Source organism: Echeneis naucrates, chromosome 1 (genome assembly GCF_900963305.1).
Source record: "Echeneis naucrates chromosome 1, fEcheNa1.1, whole genome shotgun sequence".
NCBI classification, from domain to species: Eukaryota; Metazoa; Chordata; class Actinopteri; order Carangiformes; family Echeneidae; genus Echeneis; species Echeneis naucrates.
In genome coordinates, this window is record NC_042511.1 from 10,244,688 (window position 1) to 10,264,541 (window position 19,854).

At 40.9% G+C, this 19,854-nt stretch overlaps 1 protein-coding gene across 2 annotated transcripts in view; it reads left to right on the forward strand.

Annotated features, from left to right (window-relative positions):
• Positions 1-376: 376 nt before the first annotated feature.
• The window catches only part of sh3pxd2aa (SH3 and PX domains 2Aa), a 100,106-nt gene continuing 80,628 nt past the window's right edge, over positions 377-19,854 (forward strand). The window contains exons 1-2 of one of the 2 annotated variants that reach the window (XM_029504865.1): positions 377-1,156; positions 14,977-15,057. In XM_029504865.1, the coding sequence (XP_029360725.1) occupies positions 1,061-1,156; positions 14,977-15,057 (177 nt within the window). In that variant the 5' untranslated portion in view covers positions 377-1,060. Of the gene's footprint in view, positions 1,157-8,420; positions 8,444-14,976; positions 15,058-19,854 lie in introns of those variants that run through there. The other variant, XM_029504873.1, reaches the window with a different exon arrangement.

Sequence of the window (19,854 nt, forward strand, 5' to 3'; positions counted from 1 at the left end):
TTAGCTGTTCAGTTTTAGGAGCTAAATGAGGACAAGGAAATGTCTATCCTTCAGCATCTTGCTTATGTAGCAGTATGCACATGGGGGCAGTGTTTTGTCGTTAATTGGCTCTCTCATGTGGAGCAGGCTGCTGCTGATTGGTCGCATGAGGAACATCTGTATCCATACATCCAGTTTGTGGCGTCTCAGGCCAGAAAGCCTGGGGAGCGTTACCTGACCGGTCACAGCCTCACTGTCTCACTGCCTCCGCTCTCTACTTAACTTGACTGCGGCCATTTCCATTTGCATGCGGTAATATAAAACTTTGCATTTCCGACGTATTATTTCCCATTTCCTTCATTCCGGGGATGAAAAGTTATGTGGCGCTGGAGGACTGGGGAGGAAAAAAAAACGAGTTCAGGCTGTTGTGTTTTTTCGATTTCTCTCAAACGCAGATTGACGATAATGCCACAGAACAAGACGAGTCTTGCCGGGGAAAGCAAAGCCAAGTAATTTTTATTCCAAGTGGCCGTGAAGCCCATCCCACCCCGATCCCCAAATTCACTGCGCCTGCCGAAACCCGGGAGCCGCTCGGCGCTGGATCTGCCGGCTCCGTTGCGTTCAGGCACACGCTGTAACCTCCAGGAATGCAAATGCCCCTTTCTTAGGCACCGCGACAGACACAAAGGAACTCGCTTCACTTTCTTTTATTTATTTATTTTTATTTTTAAGGTGACCGCCGTCATCAACGCTGGTCAGTCTGCTCGGCTGTCGGCAGCGTTGCAATCATCATTGCCCGGATATTTGGCTGATCCTTTAAAAATATACATATTTTTTTTAAATCTCAACGAGAGCGGCCAGCGCGCATTTGAAGTGGACTATCGATAAGTTCCCGATCAGATTGATGGCCGCTGAGTCAACTGGGGAGAAGTCAGAGCTGGCAAATTGGCCGGGAGCGAGCTGATCCCTTCAATGGACCGCTGAATTGTTAAATGACACAGCCACGAATGTTGCTGTTTCCCTTTTCGTGATACAAGATCGCTTATCCCGGAGCCGCAACAGCTGCCTGCCCGACGCTTTTATGCAGAGCCTTTGCAGGGTCAAGATGCAGTTTCGGACTGTGCTGGACGTGAAAGTCGTGGACGTGGAGAAGAGGCGCAATCCGTCCAAACACTACGTGAGTTGGCCGCCCGCCTCGTCGTCTCTGTCTCCTCATTCCCACCTTGTCCGGAGTCGGTGTGGCCTGTTCACGGCCACAGCGTGACACCTGAACGCTGCATTAAGTCCCATAAACGTAGCTTAGCTCGTGTGGAGGACACCGCCGAGCTAAGCTCCGTGTGAGGGCCAGACTGAACGATCGGCCAGGCTCTTGGCTTTTAATAAATAATGAAGAATCCCTAAGTATTCAGCTTACAGACAGTTCAGCATCGTAGCTGAGCTGTCATAACTGTGTGTTGTCATGTTATCAGCCTGGGCTCCATCTGCACTGCAATCGGGTGATGCAGGTTTTTCTTCTTCTGTGTTTTTAGTAGGATTTTCCTGATTTCCTGACACAGCCCCGGTTCTTCGGTTATTGATAAACTTGCCTTACTTGTAATCAGAGCCTTGTTGCGTCCATTGTGCCATTGTGGTGATATGATCTAATAGGCGAGAACTTCATTCAGCCAATGATTGAGCTCATGCAACTGAAGCCAACCTGCAACCTTTTCTTTGAACTGTGAAGGGGGTTGCAAAACTTTCAAAGCCACACAGAATATCTTCACTGTCGGGCATTTCATTCATGCATGAATAAAATTAGGGCTTATCCTAAATTGTACAGTTTGACGGGCTCAGATCGCAACAGAACATAAATTATGGCATGTGATCCATCTAAAACACCAAAATTATATTTAGTATATACTGAGACTGAATCAGAAGGTATCTGAACACCTCAATGATCAGTTGACAAGTTGACCAAATGTCATTGCAAAGGCCATTTAGTTGCTAATTGCTATTATTAGATAATAATGCTCTTACACTCATAAGCAGATTGGATTTTCAACCATGGCGGGTTAAATGTTGAAATATGAAGTTCATTCCTGACTTGGGTGGATCTTGGCATGGGGTGCATTTTGTGTCTTTTCTTCAGCTTTTAAAACGGTGTCAGATTTTACGTAATGGACCCTTTTTTCAATATCATCAATAATTTCATGGAATTTTATGTCGCCGTTCTCCACATTTTGGATCAGATTGGTTGATGTGAGCCTTTTCATCAACTCCGCACTTGGTATTAATGAGAGTCTTTGTTGGGTCTTTGCACTCCATGGCCCCAGTTCAGGTTCTATTTTAAGCTCATAAACAAGTCACAATAAATGACTGCCATGAAGAGAACACAATCTTGCTCCTATGCAATTACAGTCTGCAAACCCTCAGGCCTGAATGATACATAGCCTCAATGAGCGCTCGTGCTCTCCTCTGAACCAAATGCACATGCTACTTCATACTGTACTTGCTTTACTTTAAAATATGTGATCAGTATTAGAAGTGTAATCGATTTTCCTGTCGGTGGACATCCAAAACACTTTGACATAGCACTGTGCTGTATTATGAGTGCATGCATTTTTAAGTTAGGGTTGCCCCAGTGAAACTGATCCCTATCCTGATACTGTCGAAGCATCGCTGAGCTGTTGGCTCCTACTGACAAACCCAGCCCTCCTTCCTGCCACTTTATGTGCATTGTACCTTCAAGCACTCATCAACTACAGTGCACACAGCAGACGCCATATGGCAGCTAAATTATAGTTTGCCTGGAGCTCATGAAACCAACTAGTACCCTAATATTGGAGCCCTACTTGCCCCCAGGTGTGCCATGAACCAATTTTTTTGTGTTTATGTACTTAAACACTAACTCAATTTATGCCCCTTTAAGAATAATACCAACAGAAATAATAATGTCCTTTAAACATGATGCTGAAATGGCTTCAGATTAGATAGTGACACCAGACATACCCCGGGGCATTGCAGTTCATTTTGAGCTTTTGTGGAGCATATTTGTGTAATTACAACTACACATGCATTTTGGTATGACACCAAATCCAATCCTGTAGACGATCTGGGACAAAGTGTAATGAAGAAACCTCTGCAAAAGCTAATTCATAATCCTGCTCACTGAGTCTCACTGAGACCACAGTGCATAGCATTTGTAGACAGGTCAGGTATTGACATGCGTCATCATGATTTACGCGCTCTTTGTGGTCACATCTCATTACTGGCTTTATATGAAAGTGAGCACATGCATATTTTGTTGTTTTTAACTAGAAAATGCAAACTAAAAGCATGCATTTTAGATGGCATGCTTCTCTCATTCCTATAGAGTTAATATGCATCTTTTGCACTTTACAATAACTTGCCAACCTTCATCCGTACATATTTCACACCCGTGCATGTCAGGGTCAATGTGAGTTTTACTATACTTCCCAAGGACAATTCTACATGTGGCCTTTTGGAGCCTGGGGTGGAACCACAACCTCATGATCAGTGAATGACTTTGTCTACATCCTGAGCTACGGCCATTTCCATTGGATAAAAGCATCATGTACTGTATGAATATAGATTGTTGTTTACTCAGAATAATTCAGTGGACTCCTGTGGCTTATCCTTGTAGCTACTCTTTCATGGAAAAAATAGTACCCTAGCGCTTGATGCAGTATTTTATCCAGACAGAATGAACCAGAAGAACACAGGCATATGCACAAAAACGTAAAAAACAGATATTAGATTGAACATATCGACATGGTTAGATACCATTTGAGCTGAGGAAAATATTTAACAAATTAGATGTGCTTATTTCAAAGTGAATTGTAACTAGGAAGTTGGCTGCTGGTGCCAGTGTCTGATCCAAGATAACTCTCAATGTGTTGTTGTGGAATAATAATCAATTTTCTGTCTCAAATTGATTCGTAGGCAACTGGACTTGTATTTGTCTAAGAAGACTTTGAAGACGTTTCGCCTCTTATCCAAGGGGCTTCATCAGTTCATGTGGTCTACTAGGTCTACTTAGTAGTAGGTCTACTTACTACTAGAAGAGTAAAAGAAGCCATCTATGTACACGTGGAAAAACCATCCCTTAACAGGGGAGGGGGTCTGCAACACCACCTATCTCCCATTTACAATGTCGCCCTTTCATCTGTACCCAGGCGAGTTAACAACTTAACCTCAGACGACTCTCAACGATCGTCGGTCTCCAGGGGTACACCTCACCCCAACGACTGTCGTTCACATGTGACCACTACAATGGTCAATTGAAACCAGTACTTTCACAGAGGTTAAATATCTGGGTCTTTCTCCACGGCCTTGGTCAGATTAGTGCGTGCTAGTAGGCCACTATGAAGCCCCTTGGATAAGAGGCGAAACGTCTTCAACGTCTTCAAGTCCAGTTGCCTACGAATCAATTTGAGAAAGAGAACAATGACCTGGATGAATGAGACTCTTCATAGACAATAATAATCAATGTAATGGTTCATTGTTTTGTTAATTTGCTTTGTTGCAGAGCATTAAATTAGGTTGATACCACTGCCATCCCTGTACGTCTGTGAAGATGATTTGTTTGGGTTAGCATTTAAAATGAATGGAAGGAAATGGCTCTGACCAGAGGTAACCTGTCAAACATCACTAATGTATGTTCCATCTTTTTTGTTCAACACAAACCGAAATTAAAAAAATATCAAGAGAAATTACAGAGTTTTGGGTGAGCCAGGCTCTGTTTTCCCTCTGCTTCCAGTTTTATGCAAAAAAACCCCTAAGTTTCTGATTTAACAGACAGACACTTGACTGGTGTCAACCTTCTCACCTCACTCCTGCTGTTCTTGTCATTCTGTTTCTTAAATTTTAAGGGCCACAATGGAAATAAGCCTTTTTTTTTTAGTCAAATTTGGCCTTGACAAAAAGTGCTGGGATATACTTCCCAATATATTCCTGTAAGATTTGCACAGGGAGACAAATAATTGTACTAGTTGGATATCCTGATTTGATAAGACAAGCTAGCAGGCAGGGTTCTCTAGAGACAGTTAATTAATGCTCTTCTGTTGCTGATATGTGCTGTTATAGGTTTAAATGGAACTTGGGCCTATTGCTTCCTCTGAGTGGTTTTGTAATAGGAGCTTCCCAAATCAGTCCAGCTCTACAGATAGTGGTTGAGTGGTAGCCGGGCGACTACATGGACAGTTTAAGTCTGAGCTGAGCTGTGCTCTGTTTTTGAGTGTTCTGTCTCAGTGGTCCAGGCTGTGGCCTAGTTTCCCTAGCTACTCTGCCTCATGAGACAAGGAGAGCCACTGTGAGAAAGAAGAGGGAAAGCGGGAAGGGAGGAGAGAAAATATGAGAGAGACACATGGCACCCATTGTATTTCATTTGTAATGTTTGTGAAACCAGCTGGAAATGCTTATCCTGTGAAGGGGGTGGGCAAGGGGGCTCAAGCTTGGGGTTTCGTCAAAGGGAAAGGCTGGTCGGACGTTGGGGAAAGCTGGACTGCTGAGCTGTGGACGTGCATCATACATGAACATTATTCCTTTGTGAGTGATTTGTTTGTGTGTGTGTTTGCTGGAGGATGTGATAAAAGAGAAAGTGAGGTTGGGCACAGCCATGTTTACTTTAAGCTTCTATTTCCCCTACAAGTCCCAGTCCCATAACATTTCATTTTCTAGAGACTCCTGTGCAGTGGAAAGACCCAGACTGGAGGATGGTGTTGTTATTTGGCACCATAAAATATCTCTTCGGAGAGCTGTTCCCCACTCAAATATTTATTGACTTATCAAACACAGAGTGATATCTCAGTGAAAAAGGTCTCTGTTTACAGATGCTCACCCCTAACATGTAAGAGAATGCTGGAAAGAGGAGGTGTGGTGGTGTTATTTGAATTGGCTGCTGTTTGGCATAGTGTGGTGAGAAGCTGGTGCTCGAGGGGTGTGTGCATATGCGTGTGTGCTTGTGGGCGAGTGTGTGAGAACAAAAGAAGAGAATGAGACAAGGCTTTGTTGTTGCCTGTTGGTATAGTCAAGGTACTCGCTGCTCAGCCCTGCACCAGATCGAGTGGTTGACAAAAAAAAAAAAGGGATGTTGTTGCTCTTAAATGCAACAGTTCTATTCTAGTAAGCAAGACATTACCTGTCTACTTTTCTGTCTGTGTTCAGGGCAAAAGCACATGTTGTGGTTCTCGAACAAGGCTTCCATCCCTCTGGAGTTTTTCTCAACAGCATGACTATGTTTACATGGACACAAATAATCTGATTAAAAGTCTGACCGGAATAAAAATGCTTCATGTACACACGCCAAATTGGAAGTTTCTGACTTGATCACTCCTGTTGGGATCAGAATTTCATTCTGAGATTTCAGGTGAGTTATGCCAATTGTTGACGTGCATGTATTCTGAAATTTGGGCAGAAATGATCTTAACTGTGCACGTCTGCTACATGAGCCATATGTAGACCTGATGTATTCCTGCTTTTACTACAGCTAGCAGAAGACATGGCAGGAGTTAAACAGAGCTGGCGTGTATAGGACACAAATACGTTACTGGAAGTATTAAAATAACTTAAAATTGTTAAAGCAGAAGCAAAAATACGGCCTAAAGAACATGGTACAGATCCATAAGAAAAATCTATTTCAAAATGAGACACAAAGTGGTGTTTGCTTACATCGGCATTAGCTTCTTCTTCTACTACTGCTTCCTGAATATCAGACAAATTCTACCCTTGTCAAAATCATTTATTCCGTCCAAACGTGGGATGCGTGTAAACACACATCATGATCGGATCAATTTTTTTAGGGTCCATGTAAACAGTGCGGCTCTAATCCGAATTTGTAATAAGATGGAAGAAATTTTGCGCATGTAAACATAGCTATTGGATCAACCACAAACAGTGATGCTTTATTGACAGGGTGAGTGTGGCCTTGAATTTGCAGCCTCTGGTTTTGTTTTTATGGCAGAGGAAATTTTGAGCATTGCTGTCTGTGTTGCTCAGCTGTGTTTGAGTGAAGAAAGAGATAGGTTTGCCTTGCTCACAGCTCCTTTTTTTTTTAATGAGATAATCGATAGTCAGGGGAATTGACTGCAATTTTTAGAATCAGACTGACATGATTTGCGTGAAAGGCTGTTGTTAACATGATTTATGACAAATATTTGATGCAGTATCCACTAAAAAGTACAGCAACAGTTAGATTATAGGGAAATATTTCCACAAACACTTCAATCTAAGGTGTACTGTAATGCAATCCAAAAAATAGACAGCCCACATGATAAATATCTGTGTGTTTTCTAATCCACACCCTGATTTTGTAAGTGGTGTTTAAACTCAAGCCAAGATAACCCTGATTGCATCACTATATAATTATCAGGGGTTACATTCTCAGACCTGGCAAAGCCAAAAAAGACATTATGAAACTTTTCTCCCTTTGGGTGGGTAGCACACAATTGACCTTCACGAGTAAAACTGTTAGGGCTACTCTTTTGACTATATAAATCCGCTTACAGTCTGGACCTTTGATTTACACTTGCTAGAGTGATTTCAGACTTCTGATAATTATTTCTGTGCTGGTGTAATTTATCTTTGTGTCACATTGGCCATTAAGTCTTTTGCTTGGGCTGCTTTAGGGGTCTGCTGTGTCTTGATACTTTCACAATCACGTCTTTTAGCTATTTACATACTAGATTTACAATAGATTGGCAAAATGCAGTGAACTTGAGTCCATCCCAAGTTTTGAGGAAGTACTTGCAGTTTAAGTTATTGTAGTATATGTATATGGCCTTGTATGCTTTTTATGTTTGCTTTGTTTTGATAAAGAAATACATCAGGATTGCTCTTGTACCTTTTTAAGGGTACCAAGGCATCAAAAGTGCATTGGATGTTTCTGCCGAGGAGACACTTTGCCTCATTCCCTGTGCCCACCAAAAAGGCAGGAAGGGCAATATTGGTCTGTTTCAGAATGGAAATGCGAAGGAAAGCTGAGACTACTTTTGCAGTTGGTACAAAAACTCTGTCTTCAGGGGGCTCGATAGATCCCCTTCCAAAGCTTCTGAATGGACTTGTGTGACAGTTTATTTCCCTCTCGTGACATGTTTGGTGGCTTGCCGAAATAGAATTTGTCAAGCCTTATTGTCATTTGTTAACTTCTCTGGCTAAACTGAAAAAATAACTGACTGTATTAGCCAGTTGCAGACAAGTTAGTAAATTTAGGCCTACTGCGGTTCCATGTGGAAAGACTTTGCTCCTGTGCAAAAAGAATTTTTCCAACTCAAGTTTCTGTAGTTAGATCATTTGTGCTTTCATGGTTAGATGTGCGTCTGTTTTATATGTTACTTTAAATATAGTAGTTTAGGCGGGGTTCAGTGCATTTAGGGCGAGGTCCACATTCTCTGCTTTGAAAGCATTCTGCGCTTTTGCTTTCTTCTCTTGAAAACTGTGAGAGGGGTCCTGGCTTTCTTCTGAAACTGTAAGTTATTTATTATTCACATTCTATCTGCATTATCTTACATACTTATGGATTTATGTTAATAGTATTGGGAGAAATTATTTTGTTGAGTGGGGAAAATTAAAGGGAGCTGTAAACTTGACATTAATATTCATAGCCATTTCTGATGAACATGATGAAATAATCAGAGGTCCAATTTGTTCCGTCATGAGAATTCATGTCTGTGTTTTTGCGTCTGAGCATGAATAAAACTTGTTCTAAAGTCCCATTTCCCCAGTGGGACTTGAAAACATGTAACAGCTTTTCTTCTTATTTGGGACATTTAGCTCCCCAAAGGCTTTACGTTGTTATGCCCCCCCTCTCATCTTTATTTTAGTGTTTATGAATCCATTTTTAGACTTCTTTGAAGAGAAATTGCAGAAATTGGATTATTGACACATGCTTGCCTTGAAAGCATTATTAATCCGTGTTCAGTGAAAAGACAATCTGTTGTTTTTTATTTTCTATTCATGCTGCCAAGAGTCTCTCTTGAATTAGTTTTATAGACATTGTTCATTAATGAATACTCTTTGTTCAGGTGCACTTATGCACTAAAGCAGCAGCACATCTGGTCAGATTTACTCAAGCGATGCGCTTTACAGTCATCTAGTTAGTTATGGGTCAGCCTCCTTCTTGTTCCCTAATCTCTCAATACCTAGTTCAGTTCTGAACACCTTATTGTTCCAAATGGACCATTGGTTATTAACAGCTCAGTGCGAGAACTCAAGAGATCATGCAATTCTTAGTGTGAAGGCGTGAAGCTTTTATGTGGCCTCCTCACCCAAATTTCAGATTTCCTTTTGGAATTGCAGCAATGCTTTATTGGTCCAGACATGCCTGCTGTGCTAGAATGTCTTGCAGCAATCACAAGACATTGTAACATCGGAGAATACTTAATTTTGTTTTGTTCAAAATAGCACTGTTGCTGCGGCAAAATGGTTTCTTTTGCATTCCAAATTATCATATGTAATTATTAAATTGGCAGACAGACTGACAGATTATTTCATAACTGACATGTTAGTGAGTAATTATTTAATGTTCCATAAATGCTTGATTAAGGGCATTTTGGCTGTACAGAGAACTGGTGAGTCAAATCGCTTTTCGCTCGCATTTTTATTTTTATTTTTTTTGGTGTAGCATGTGTAGCATACACAGCAACCGTGTAATATATAAAGTAATGCAGTTTTTAGTGCAAATCAGAAGATGTTCACTCATAGATTTATCTTGAGAGGCAGCAGCAACCCATGCTGCTATAATTTACTGTCTGTTGAGTGAAAAATCTATTTTGGGACTGGGAGGGCGTTGGGTTTAAGCTTGATATTTCGGGCATCGGCTGTATTTTCCAACATGGTTGCCATCACATACCCATCTGCTTGTGGGGTTTGGATCCTTTTACTGAGTCCACATCGTCTAGCTTGGCTCCTGCTTCTATCCTGTACCTCAGTTCAGCATAGATTCTGAGTAGAATTAGAAATAGTCCAGAGGCATGTTGGGAGCACAATCATTTCGCATTCTCGATTGCAGAAGTTTATTGAGCAACCACACACAAAAGGATGAACCAGCATATACAACAAAGATCGACCATTAATTCAGCCGGGTCGATCTGTATTAGCTGATATTTATTAACTGCTCATAAAGAAAACACAGTGCAGAAATACCAAATCTATATGTTTGAGTACAGGATACGAACATGTTCACATATTCACAAATCATACAGCTACATTAAAACTAACCTGCCATCACAATTAAAGCATTGCATTTTAATATTGATAATGAGGGCTATAAGAATAGTCACTCACAAACAATATGGATTTTTTTTTTAATGAAAGCTAAATGCCTTTATTGGTGAGATGGGTCTTTAATAAACAGTGAGAAGACCTTTTTGCTGTGCTCATGAGTTTTTGTTATGTTACAAAAGAAACAAAGTACATTGTAAACATTTGCTGACTGTGGCTCTGTAAGTTAGTCTTTGAGTTTTCTGTTTCCATAACTTGGCAGTACCCTGGGGAGCACATTTTCTGAGCAGTAGATGCCAAAGCTAATCGCTGTGCTGACACCCCACCGTGCTGAGAACAAGTTTGCCAATGTAGTGTGACAGTTGCAACTCCTAGATGCCAGTAGCTGTGTTAGTGAGTGAGCATACTGTGCATACTGAGCCCCTTCCAGCAGCAACAAGGCCTTTAACCTGCAGCTTTCTTGTAGAACCTCTTTTTTTTCAGTCCACTACCCCTCTTAGGCCTACGTCAGGTTCTTTCATCAACCTCATTCAACCCTGCTTTGCTCAGAAAGACAGTGAGAATGGCAGTGAAAGGTCTGCAGTAAGATGAAGGCATGTCTGCTATTTGAAAGTCGTAATCAGTTTTTGGTTTGTACACAGTGGCTAAATACTAAGTGGATTCTTTTGTGTACTGTGTCTGGGCCACTTTCTCCGAATGCCTTGACTTTTTTTGCAAATCACTTGATGATAATTGTAGCTGCACATTGAGTCCTCACCAGATGTTTATAACTCTCGAGTGCTCACTGAGAACAAAATATATGGAAACACTTAGGACGCATTTTGTTTTGGGAATGAGCAGGCATCTGCAGTTGAAAAATGTTTATGTCAGTGCTGATAGCTTTTGTTAAACTTTTATAGTGATGCAAGGAGCAAAAAGCAGCAAAAGTCTAAAATAATTCCTCTGGTATTTCAAATCAGATCCAATTTCACTTTAAACATAGAGTTGTTAAAGAGACCCAACATATCTCTCCAAGAGCATGAACCTGGTGACAGTGGCAAGGAAAAACGTCCTTTAAGAGGCAGAAACCTCGGCAGAACTGGGCTCGGTGGGGGGTCGGGGCATCTGTCTCGACTTGGGTTGGGTTGAATGAAGACGGGGGGGCAGAGAGAGAAGCAAAGGCAGTGAGAGAGCCTTCTTATTTACTCTTGGAGACTCTGAGAATAGTAATGAATTACAGTAGTCTACTCTACTGTAGGTAACAAATGCATGGACTCGTTTTTCATCCTCTTGAGCCAGGATGTTTCTGATCTTGCAATAATATATAGGATAAAGAAGGCTGTTGTAGAGATACATGCAGGTAGTTTTGTGAATCCAATTGGGAATAAAACGCCTTTGATGTTATTAAGCTTCAAGTGTTTAGTATTTGTTGACACTCATCCAAATTCATTCAAGCCCACAGAAATGACTCCGCTCATCAGAAAGACTAGAGCATTGTTTTTTTTGTTCAAATGTTTGTATGCTTGAGTTTGTTACACTACAACTACTGAGCCAATCTAATTTTGGGCATGACGGATCATCAAGGCCAAGTTGGACTGAGTCTGTTCCAAACTGGGCTGTTTGATGTCAGCAGATGAAATAGTCGTGTGATATTTCTGTTACATATTTAAAATTAGTGACTTACAGGATATCACACACAGAGACAAAGACACGCTGTTAAATGCTGGCCACAGCTCTCAACCTAGGATCTCACTCAAGTTCCTTCTTGCCTTCAGCACAAATTACAATAATTCTGCTGCATTTGAACAGTGCAGGTATGGTTTTCTGACAGTTCATTTCAGTTCAATTCAGTTTCTTTTTTTTCTGATTATATTTTTCATGAAAGTTTGCTTGCTTAGCCAAATAGTTTTAGCTGATCAAACCTTATGTGACTTCAAAAGGCCCATATTTAATACTTTCTTGCCTTTTGTTTTAAATGTTGGTGTTAGGATTGAAATGAGTACCCGGTATGGATATAGCAATTTTGATGAGTAGGAGTACCAAACGAGCAGAGGTGGACAGAGTACACAACTTCACTACTTGAGTAAAAGTACAGATACTCCTTGTCAAATATTACTCCAATACAAGTAAAAGTAGCTTCCTCAAAATATTACATAAGTAAAAGTACAAAAATATTTGCTTAAAACATTACTTACGTAAAAGTATAAAAAAAATACAGGAAAGTAGCTTTATTGCCATTTTACAATACACTGATGTGATTCTGCTACAGACATGTTTATGGGGGTCTACTCTACTCTCTCGTCTGTATAAAACATATTTTATATGGACACAATAAACACAGTCTCAAACTCCGGGTCTGTGCTGGTTGTGCTGTGTGTTACGTCGTGTTGCTGTCTCTGCTAAGACTGTTCTGTTTGCTACACGTCTACTTCCTCCTCTGCCTCCTTTTATGATAGTACTTCTTGTCATAGGTGCAAAAATGGAGGCGAGAGTTAGTGAGTTAGAGTCGCGGCTCCACACTTTAGCTAGCTATAAAGCTAAGTCTCATTCACCTTAGCTTGGCTCGTTGACGCTGGTAACCATGGTAACAAGCAGTCCGGGCTAAGAAGAGAGGCGGAGTACTTGAACACATGGACCGGCTTTATTCAGCTCTTTTCTTCCTTCAACATCACAACACGGTACTTTTAGGAGTTTCATCACACGGACTCTAAAGCTTACAGCGGCTACAGCTGGCGTTACTTCTCACACCATTCACCGAAGGGAGGGACAAACACACCACACAACATGGCTACCTGCTGACTACGTCACACATTACCCAGAAGGCCACCTGCTTAAAGGGGAATGCTCAGGTCACACTGCGCAGCGGCCATTGGACAAGTGAACGAGAGACTCAGGACAGAAGATCCGGAGTCGGATCCCCTAAAGTGGTGCTGTGTGGATATTAACCAGCTGTGCCACAAGTATCAACATGCATTTCAATATAACTCCCCATTGTTGAGCCTGTTTTGTGTTTTTAAACCTTTCATTATTTAATCTCTACTAAAACGAGCTAGGTGTCTGTCATGTTGTGAAGTAAAGCACACTGCAGTGTAAAAGTGAGGCAGCATTTCTCTGTATGTCTTGTTTGTCTGTTGTGTGAGTGATGCACGGTTCGATTTCCGGTGCAGGCAGCTGAACAAGGCGAGGTTAATTGTATAATTGGTTAGAAGTAATGGACTGGCCTAATGCAAATACGGCGCCCCCCCCAGGACCCAGGCCGAACCTGACCAGACCAGACCGGTGACGGCACTCCTCCAGAGATTGGACCAGGAAAAAACAGAACGAATCACCCATTGAGATGACAGAATTTAACATATCAGTTCATTAAATGTAAACAAATAATTATTTCACTATTTAATTGATTATTTCATAGTTCTGTTGCAGTGCTTCATGGATTTATTTTGTCTGTCAAACTCACTCATCGAAGTTTGAACCCCCCCCCCCCACAAATGGTTTGGCCTCCGAGCCTTCGCTAAGCCCCGCCCCCCTTAGTTACTGTTACTATACCAGGCTGTTCTCTGAAGTTCGGTAGGAAAATGTCCAGTCAGCATCAGTCCGGTGATCAGAAAGGGAAAGAAAGGAGAATAAGGAAATAAAGGGTAAGGGAATTTTCTAAACAAGTATTTTTTAAAAGGTGGTGACGGTGAAGCCGGAACGAGAAACGTAGAGCAAGGTAAGAAACAGGGCCGTTAGCTCGTAAGGTAAGCTAACTGACCAGCTCTAATGCTAACGTCCATTAGCCTAGCTTGAATTAAAGCCCGACACAAAACGTTGTCTTAGACAGAAACAGCTGAGTTTGGTAGCTCCATCAGAAAGAAGGAGACAGAGAGAAGAGGGATCCAGCTGCAGTCAGGTAACAGAGAGAGGGACACTTGTTGGCTAAATTCCACACAAAGATATTGGGCGCAAATTGAGAAGTACTCCACCGCTGATGAGGAGTTGGACCACGTTTTAAGGGATGTCCACAGAACTTTTTGTAGAGGTCATATTACTTTGAGTGGGATTTCTAACACTGTTCACCTCCATTCATATGTAAATCCATGAGGTTGACATAGTATTATGAGATCATGTTGGATTGCATTTCGCTCCACAGGTGTAGTCACTAAACTAGCAGCAGTAGTAATTTACCTTAAAAAGCTTGGAGCCTGTTGTTATGTAACACCTTCTCCACTTGAATATTTTCACATTTAGAATCATTTTCTGAGTATGTGTATATCAGCATTTGAGTGAGCCCACCCACCTGCTCTTAACATGTCTGATGAAAATTTTCTGGCCCCAGTATCTGTTACCTTGGTTATCTCTGTTTCATTAGATTAGAGATGATTGCAGCATCACTTACCTCCTCTTGACAGATAAATCTTATCAGGCCTTTCAGGGCTGCAGTGATTCCTCAGCCAAGGGTAGTGGCCAGCAGGTCAGTGTGCCAACAAAGGAAGCATGATGTCATCATACACCCTGAAGTATCATCCTTTGTCAGATTTATGAGTATGTGCCACTCAGTGTTTATGTTGGGGAAATGGTCTTGTTTTCTTTGAGCACTTTGCCTCAGAGTTTGTTCGAACTACAAGCACGTGCGACATGGATGAGTAGAGCAAATGAGTTGTTCATTGACAGATAATGACTGATAATATTATTGGTTGTTTGTTATTTCTAAAGCTGCATCTCAAATATGGCTATTCTTCAGTTTTGTATCATTGTAAACTTCAATTGAGAATTTTTATGATGGCTGAATTTTGAATTTTTTCCCCTTTCTCTTGCCAGGTATATCTCATCAATGTCACATACTCTGACAACACCTCCCACATCATCTACAGACGATACAGCAAATTCTTTGACCTACAGGTAATCTTCCATCACTCCTCTGCATGCCTTTGTGTGAAGTTCTGAAATCCCTGATTCCACTGCTGCTGATGGATTTTGCAAGTCAGCCCTTTGAACTTGCAGCATTGCTTTGTATAGATTAATTTGTGAGTCTTGCAACTGTTTATTGCTGCTGTGCCTGCCTATGTTCTCCACACCTCGTTGCCTCAATGAATCAGTGTGTGTGTTGGTAATTGGTCAGGGAAAAGGGGAGCAGGGCTTGTATCCCTTTGCCTCGCACAGATGCAGCAATGCACATTTTGTTTCTTCTCTTTATGTACTCCCCCCTTCATTTCCTCTTCTTCCTCAGTCTCATCTTATCTCTGCCTTGCCCTCAAAATGTCAGGAAGCTGGCAGACCTTTTTCTAGTACAAGCAAAAATTAACATTGAAGCCAATTTAATTGACATTGCTTTACAGTGGGTCACATTTTTTTGGGGGGGTGGGGTGAGTAGACTGATAAGATTTTTTATGAATTATTATTCATCAGGGAGACTGATTATTGATATTTTTGATTATTGAATTAGGGCTGAATGATAATATATATCACAGTATATTTCAAAATTTTGGTTCATACAATTTAATTTTGATATCAATATGAACATTATAGAAGTCAAAGAAAAACTGACAGACCTACAAACTTGACCTACAAAACTTCTGAAACATTTGTTTATTTTAAGGAATATTTGCGTGAGAATACAGAACAAAAGACTGTGGGGTGGGATGCCTCATCTTCAGGCTCTCAGATTAATCTATGGAGGTGAACTACTTCAGATGGTGGATGACTTGATGTGTCCCATTTAGCAGCACACTGAAACCTAAAGTTTATCTGATCTTTGATAGCTAAAATGCTTCCACTCCACTGAACTCGTCTCTACTCTCTTATCCACTGTCTGGTTTGTTTTATTATGACTTGTAGAAGCTCATTCATTCACACTTTGTATCACAGTCAGAGATCATATGTAGCAGCTAACACTTCCCGCATTGGAGCCGAGCCTACTACAGCCTGTGTCTTGCGTCAGCCTGTTATACCTACAGCAGCGCCCTGTGAGGCAGCTCAGTCTGTGGCAGGCACTGTAAATAATATATATCGGAAATGTGCTCAAAACCCGTATCACTGAAACATTTTCTGTCGTGATTTTTAGCAATATTGAATTATTGTCCAGCCCAGTTTGGAATTTATGTAGATCCATCAATAATCTGTATCACTTATTTTGGCAGAGTTATGAGGGTGCTGGAGCCTAACCTAGTTGACACTGAGAGAGGGTGTGAACACCTTGAACAGGTCGCCTAAAACACTGCTTACATATAGAGACGCACACACATTCAGGTTTACACTCACACTTCAAAACAACAAACATGTCTTTAGAGTGTGGACAATCTGCAGGCACTGTGGGAACAATCAACGGGCAGAAAATTAATATCTTGGTCAAATTTAAGGATAAGACAAATTCCAAAACACAAAAGTTGTAACAAAAAATTAATAGACACCTACTTTAACAGAAACCACTACCACAGAGCTTAGGGCTCACTCAAAAAATTTTAATAGCAAAGAGGAAAACACCACAGTGCTGGTTCAACATAGAGACGCAGCGTATTAGTGATACATTGAACAGCACTTAATAGAGTGTATACATTTCACACAAGTGAAAAAACAACCCCTTGGGTGGAAATAATAACACTTGATAATAATAATCACCGCAGTGGGATGCTGTCATCACAGAGCTGGACGAATATTAGTAAGATTCATAAGGTGTAAGCATCAGGAAGAGTTTCCATTAAATGTGAGACTAAATTAAAGTGAAAATTTCATGACTTTCGTCTTTTAATGCATTTGAATATGAAAACTGAGCAATGGCTTGAACTTGATGAACAGACTTGAGAGTTGCTTGTGACTTGCTTATTTGTGACTTACTCCCACCTCTGCACTGTGCCATCAAGATATTTCTACTATTTTCCAAATCCCATTTTATATTAATAAAGGTAGGCTTAATATCAGGAGCTCTGAATAATGAAGTACAGTGCCCTAGCGCTAAACACAGCTGCAGTGCCATGGATTCAAAGACACTTAAAATAACTGTGTGCATTTTTCAGTATTAGTGTGTTATCGGGGTAGTAGTGTGCTATTATGAATATATTGTCTCGCTCCTGGTTGCCTGTGTGTGTGTTTGTGCGCGTTTGTCTGGTGGCATTCTTCGCTGTTCCACCACAAGTCAGTTAGTATTTTATTAAATTACAGCAGATAATTCTTTGCTACAGATCTCAAATTGGTTGTGGATTAGCTGATTTTTTTTTTTTTTTTTTAAATTAATTAATTTATTTTTTAGGGCAACTTCATTATAGAGGATCTTGTGCACTTACACTTCTTACACAGAAATATGCGCTACCTTACCTCTGCACCAGTCAGTGAGAGTAGCCATTGGTGTTGATTGGCTATTATCTTTAATATGAATCGAATCAGATCAAAACATTGCTCAAGATCATACAGTGATGACTAGAGGGAAGTGTAAAGGTAGCCACATCAAAACAAGAGTAGCACATTTAAAATTGATGTATCAACAGTTGATACATTCATCCATTAATCTTCTACTGATTAACTGTTTCTGGGTCGCAGGGGGTCCTGGACCCAATTCCATATGTCTTTATCTTATATGGAGGTTATCTTTCCCAGTTTTCTTGACTTCGCTCTGATGCTCTGCTCATGTTTCAAGCTTCGTGTTCCCTCTTCTGGACTTTATTTATTTTTGAATGGAGCTAGAGTCCCAGTGAAAAACCCTCTGTCTCTCAGATTGACTATCCCATCCTGAGAGAATATTTGTGTAGATGCATTTATGCCCCTTTCACCCTCAGCTCACTGAAAGCTTAAACCATATGATGACCCAGAGGTCTTCGGGTCATTAGTAAATATGAAAGAGTTGTACTCAGAAACTTACAAGGTGCACTTTTCAATAGCCCCAGTATGCTATTTCTGCAGGAAATGATGTTTCAATAAGTAGAGAAAAGCTGTGAAAGGTTCTATTGATAACCAGTGAGGCAGTGCAAGGGGGAAAGTAGACCTCCCCCTCCAACTGATTACTCCCAGTGTGGGATAAGAGACAGAGGTAGAATAATAAACATGGAAAAGCAGGTGAAGTGTGCCTGAATGTGCCTCCATTCTGGAAAAGTCAGAGGCAGGTAAGCGGTCTGTCTTTCATTTCAGCCCCTCACCATTCGTGGTTCATGGATGTCTTGGCACAAAATCACTTCCAGTCAGCAGCAGTGAGATTGATTTTGTTAGCTTTGTCAGATGTGCAGGGAAAAGGTCACTCAACTCAGACTTTGCTTTATTGAGTTGTCAAAGAAAGTGGCTCTCATATGACCAAAGTCTGTCAGACTTTGGCCAGGTTGCTTTTAAATTTGTTTTAAAGTAAAAACCCCTTGCTTCACATTTGTAGGATTTACCAAATGTCCATTTTAAAGCATGCTGTAATACATCACCATAAACACTTCACTGCTCACATCTTCCTGTGCTTGGTTCTTTGAAGTTTCCATTTACTCTGTGACACTCATGAATAAAACTACCACTGGCAATACTGACAGACCAGCTTTCTAATACTCATTAATCCTCTATCACTGCTGGTGTGTGGACTGAAAGTAAAGCTCTCTTTGCCGGCCTTTGATCTTTCTAGATATCTTTTCTGGTCTTGTATGATCCCGTTGTTTTCAGACCAACCTGCAGTCTCTCCTGTCCAAACATTTATCTGGGGCAGAGACCCTGCTGTTCTCAGCAGTCCCTCTCACCCGAGGGGAGAAAAACATGGATGGAAACTGTTGGGGGAACACTGTAACCAAAGTTTCAGCAAAGTTTGCAGAGGACAGAAATTGTTTCCTCGTAGTAACGGGAACAATCTGTCTTCCTGGAAACTGGATGGTTTCCAGGAGATGAGGAACTGCTGTTGTTTTTACTGACTTTGGTTAAGGACTGTGTCAAAATGCAACTCTTTGGCTGTGTCTACAGTACACCTGCCCATTTTCATTGTCTGATATCTGGACAGACACACTTTTAGCTGTGTATCAGATGATCTCTGTCCATATTGACACTTGTGAAAAAACATTTATGCATGACCCTTCAGGCCCTCTGAACATGGTCAAACCAGTGTAAACAGGAAACAGATTGTCTACTCCACAGTTGGCAGTGGAAGGCAGTTGCAGAATTTCAACACACAGCTGCTGGAAAAGACAACAACGTCAATAATTTACACTTGCACTTCATTATCAGAGTTGCTTTCCCCATAGATCTTCAAATTAGATAAGAACCAATCAGGGAGCAGCTGTGGGACCCTATGTCATTGTTTCCAAAGGTTTACATTTGGCTATCCAACCAGCTACCGGTTGAAACAGGTTGAGCAGCATTAAAAAAAAAAAAAAAAACTCTGTTTAAGGTGCTCCAAAATTCTCAGGCAGAAACAGCATAAATCATGCATTTTAAAACTACAACATAGTATTGTCTTCAATAAAACATGTTTCAACTTTTAAAAAGCTTGTTTTGCTGTTTGTTTGTTTATATGTCTTCCTTGGCCAAGGTGCCCAAGAAATGGATTCTGTATCAACCCATTCACATCTCATGCAATTTCAAAGTGCTCCAGCCATGGGGCTCCAGTGTTAAGATCTAAATAATGGCCACCATATTACAGCTAATAGAATAAATATCTTAATTTAAAATGTTTCCAGAATTGCCCCTGATGGGAGCCACTTTGCCTCTCCACTTTCATTATTCATTATGTTGAAAGTGGGTTGGATC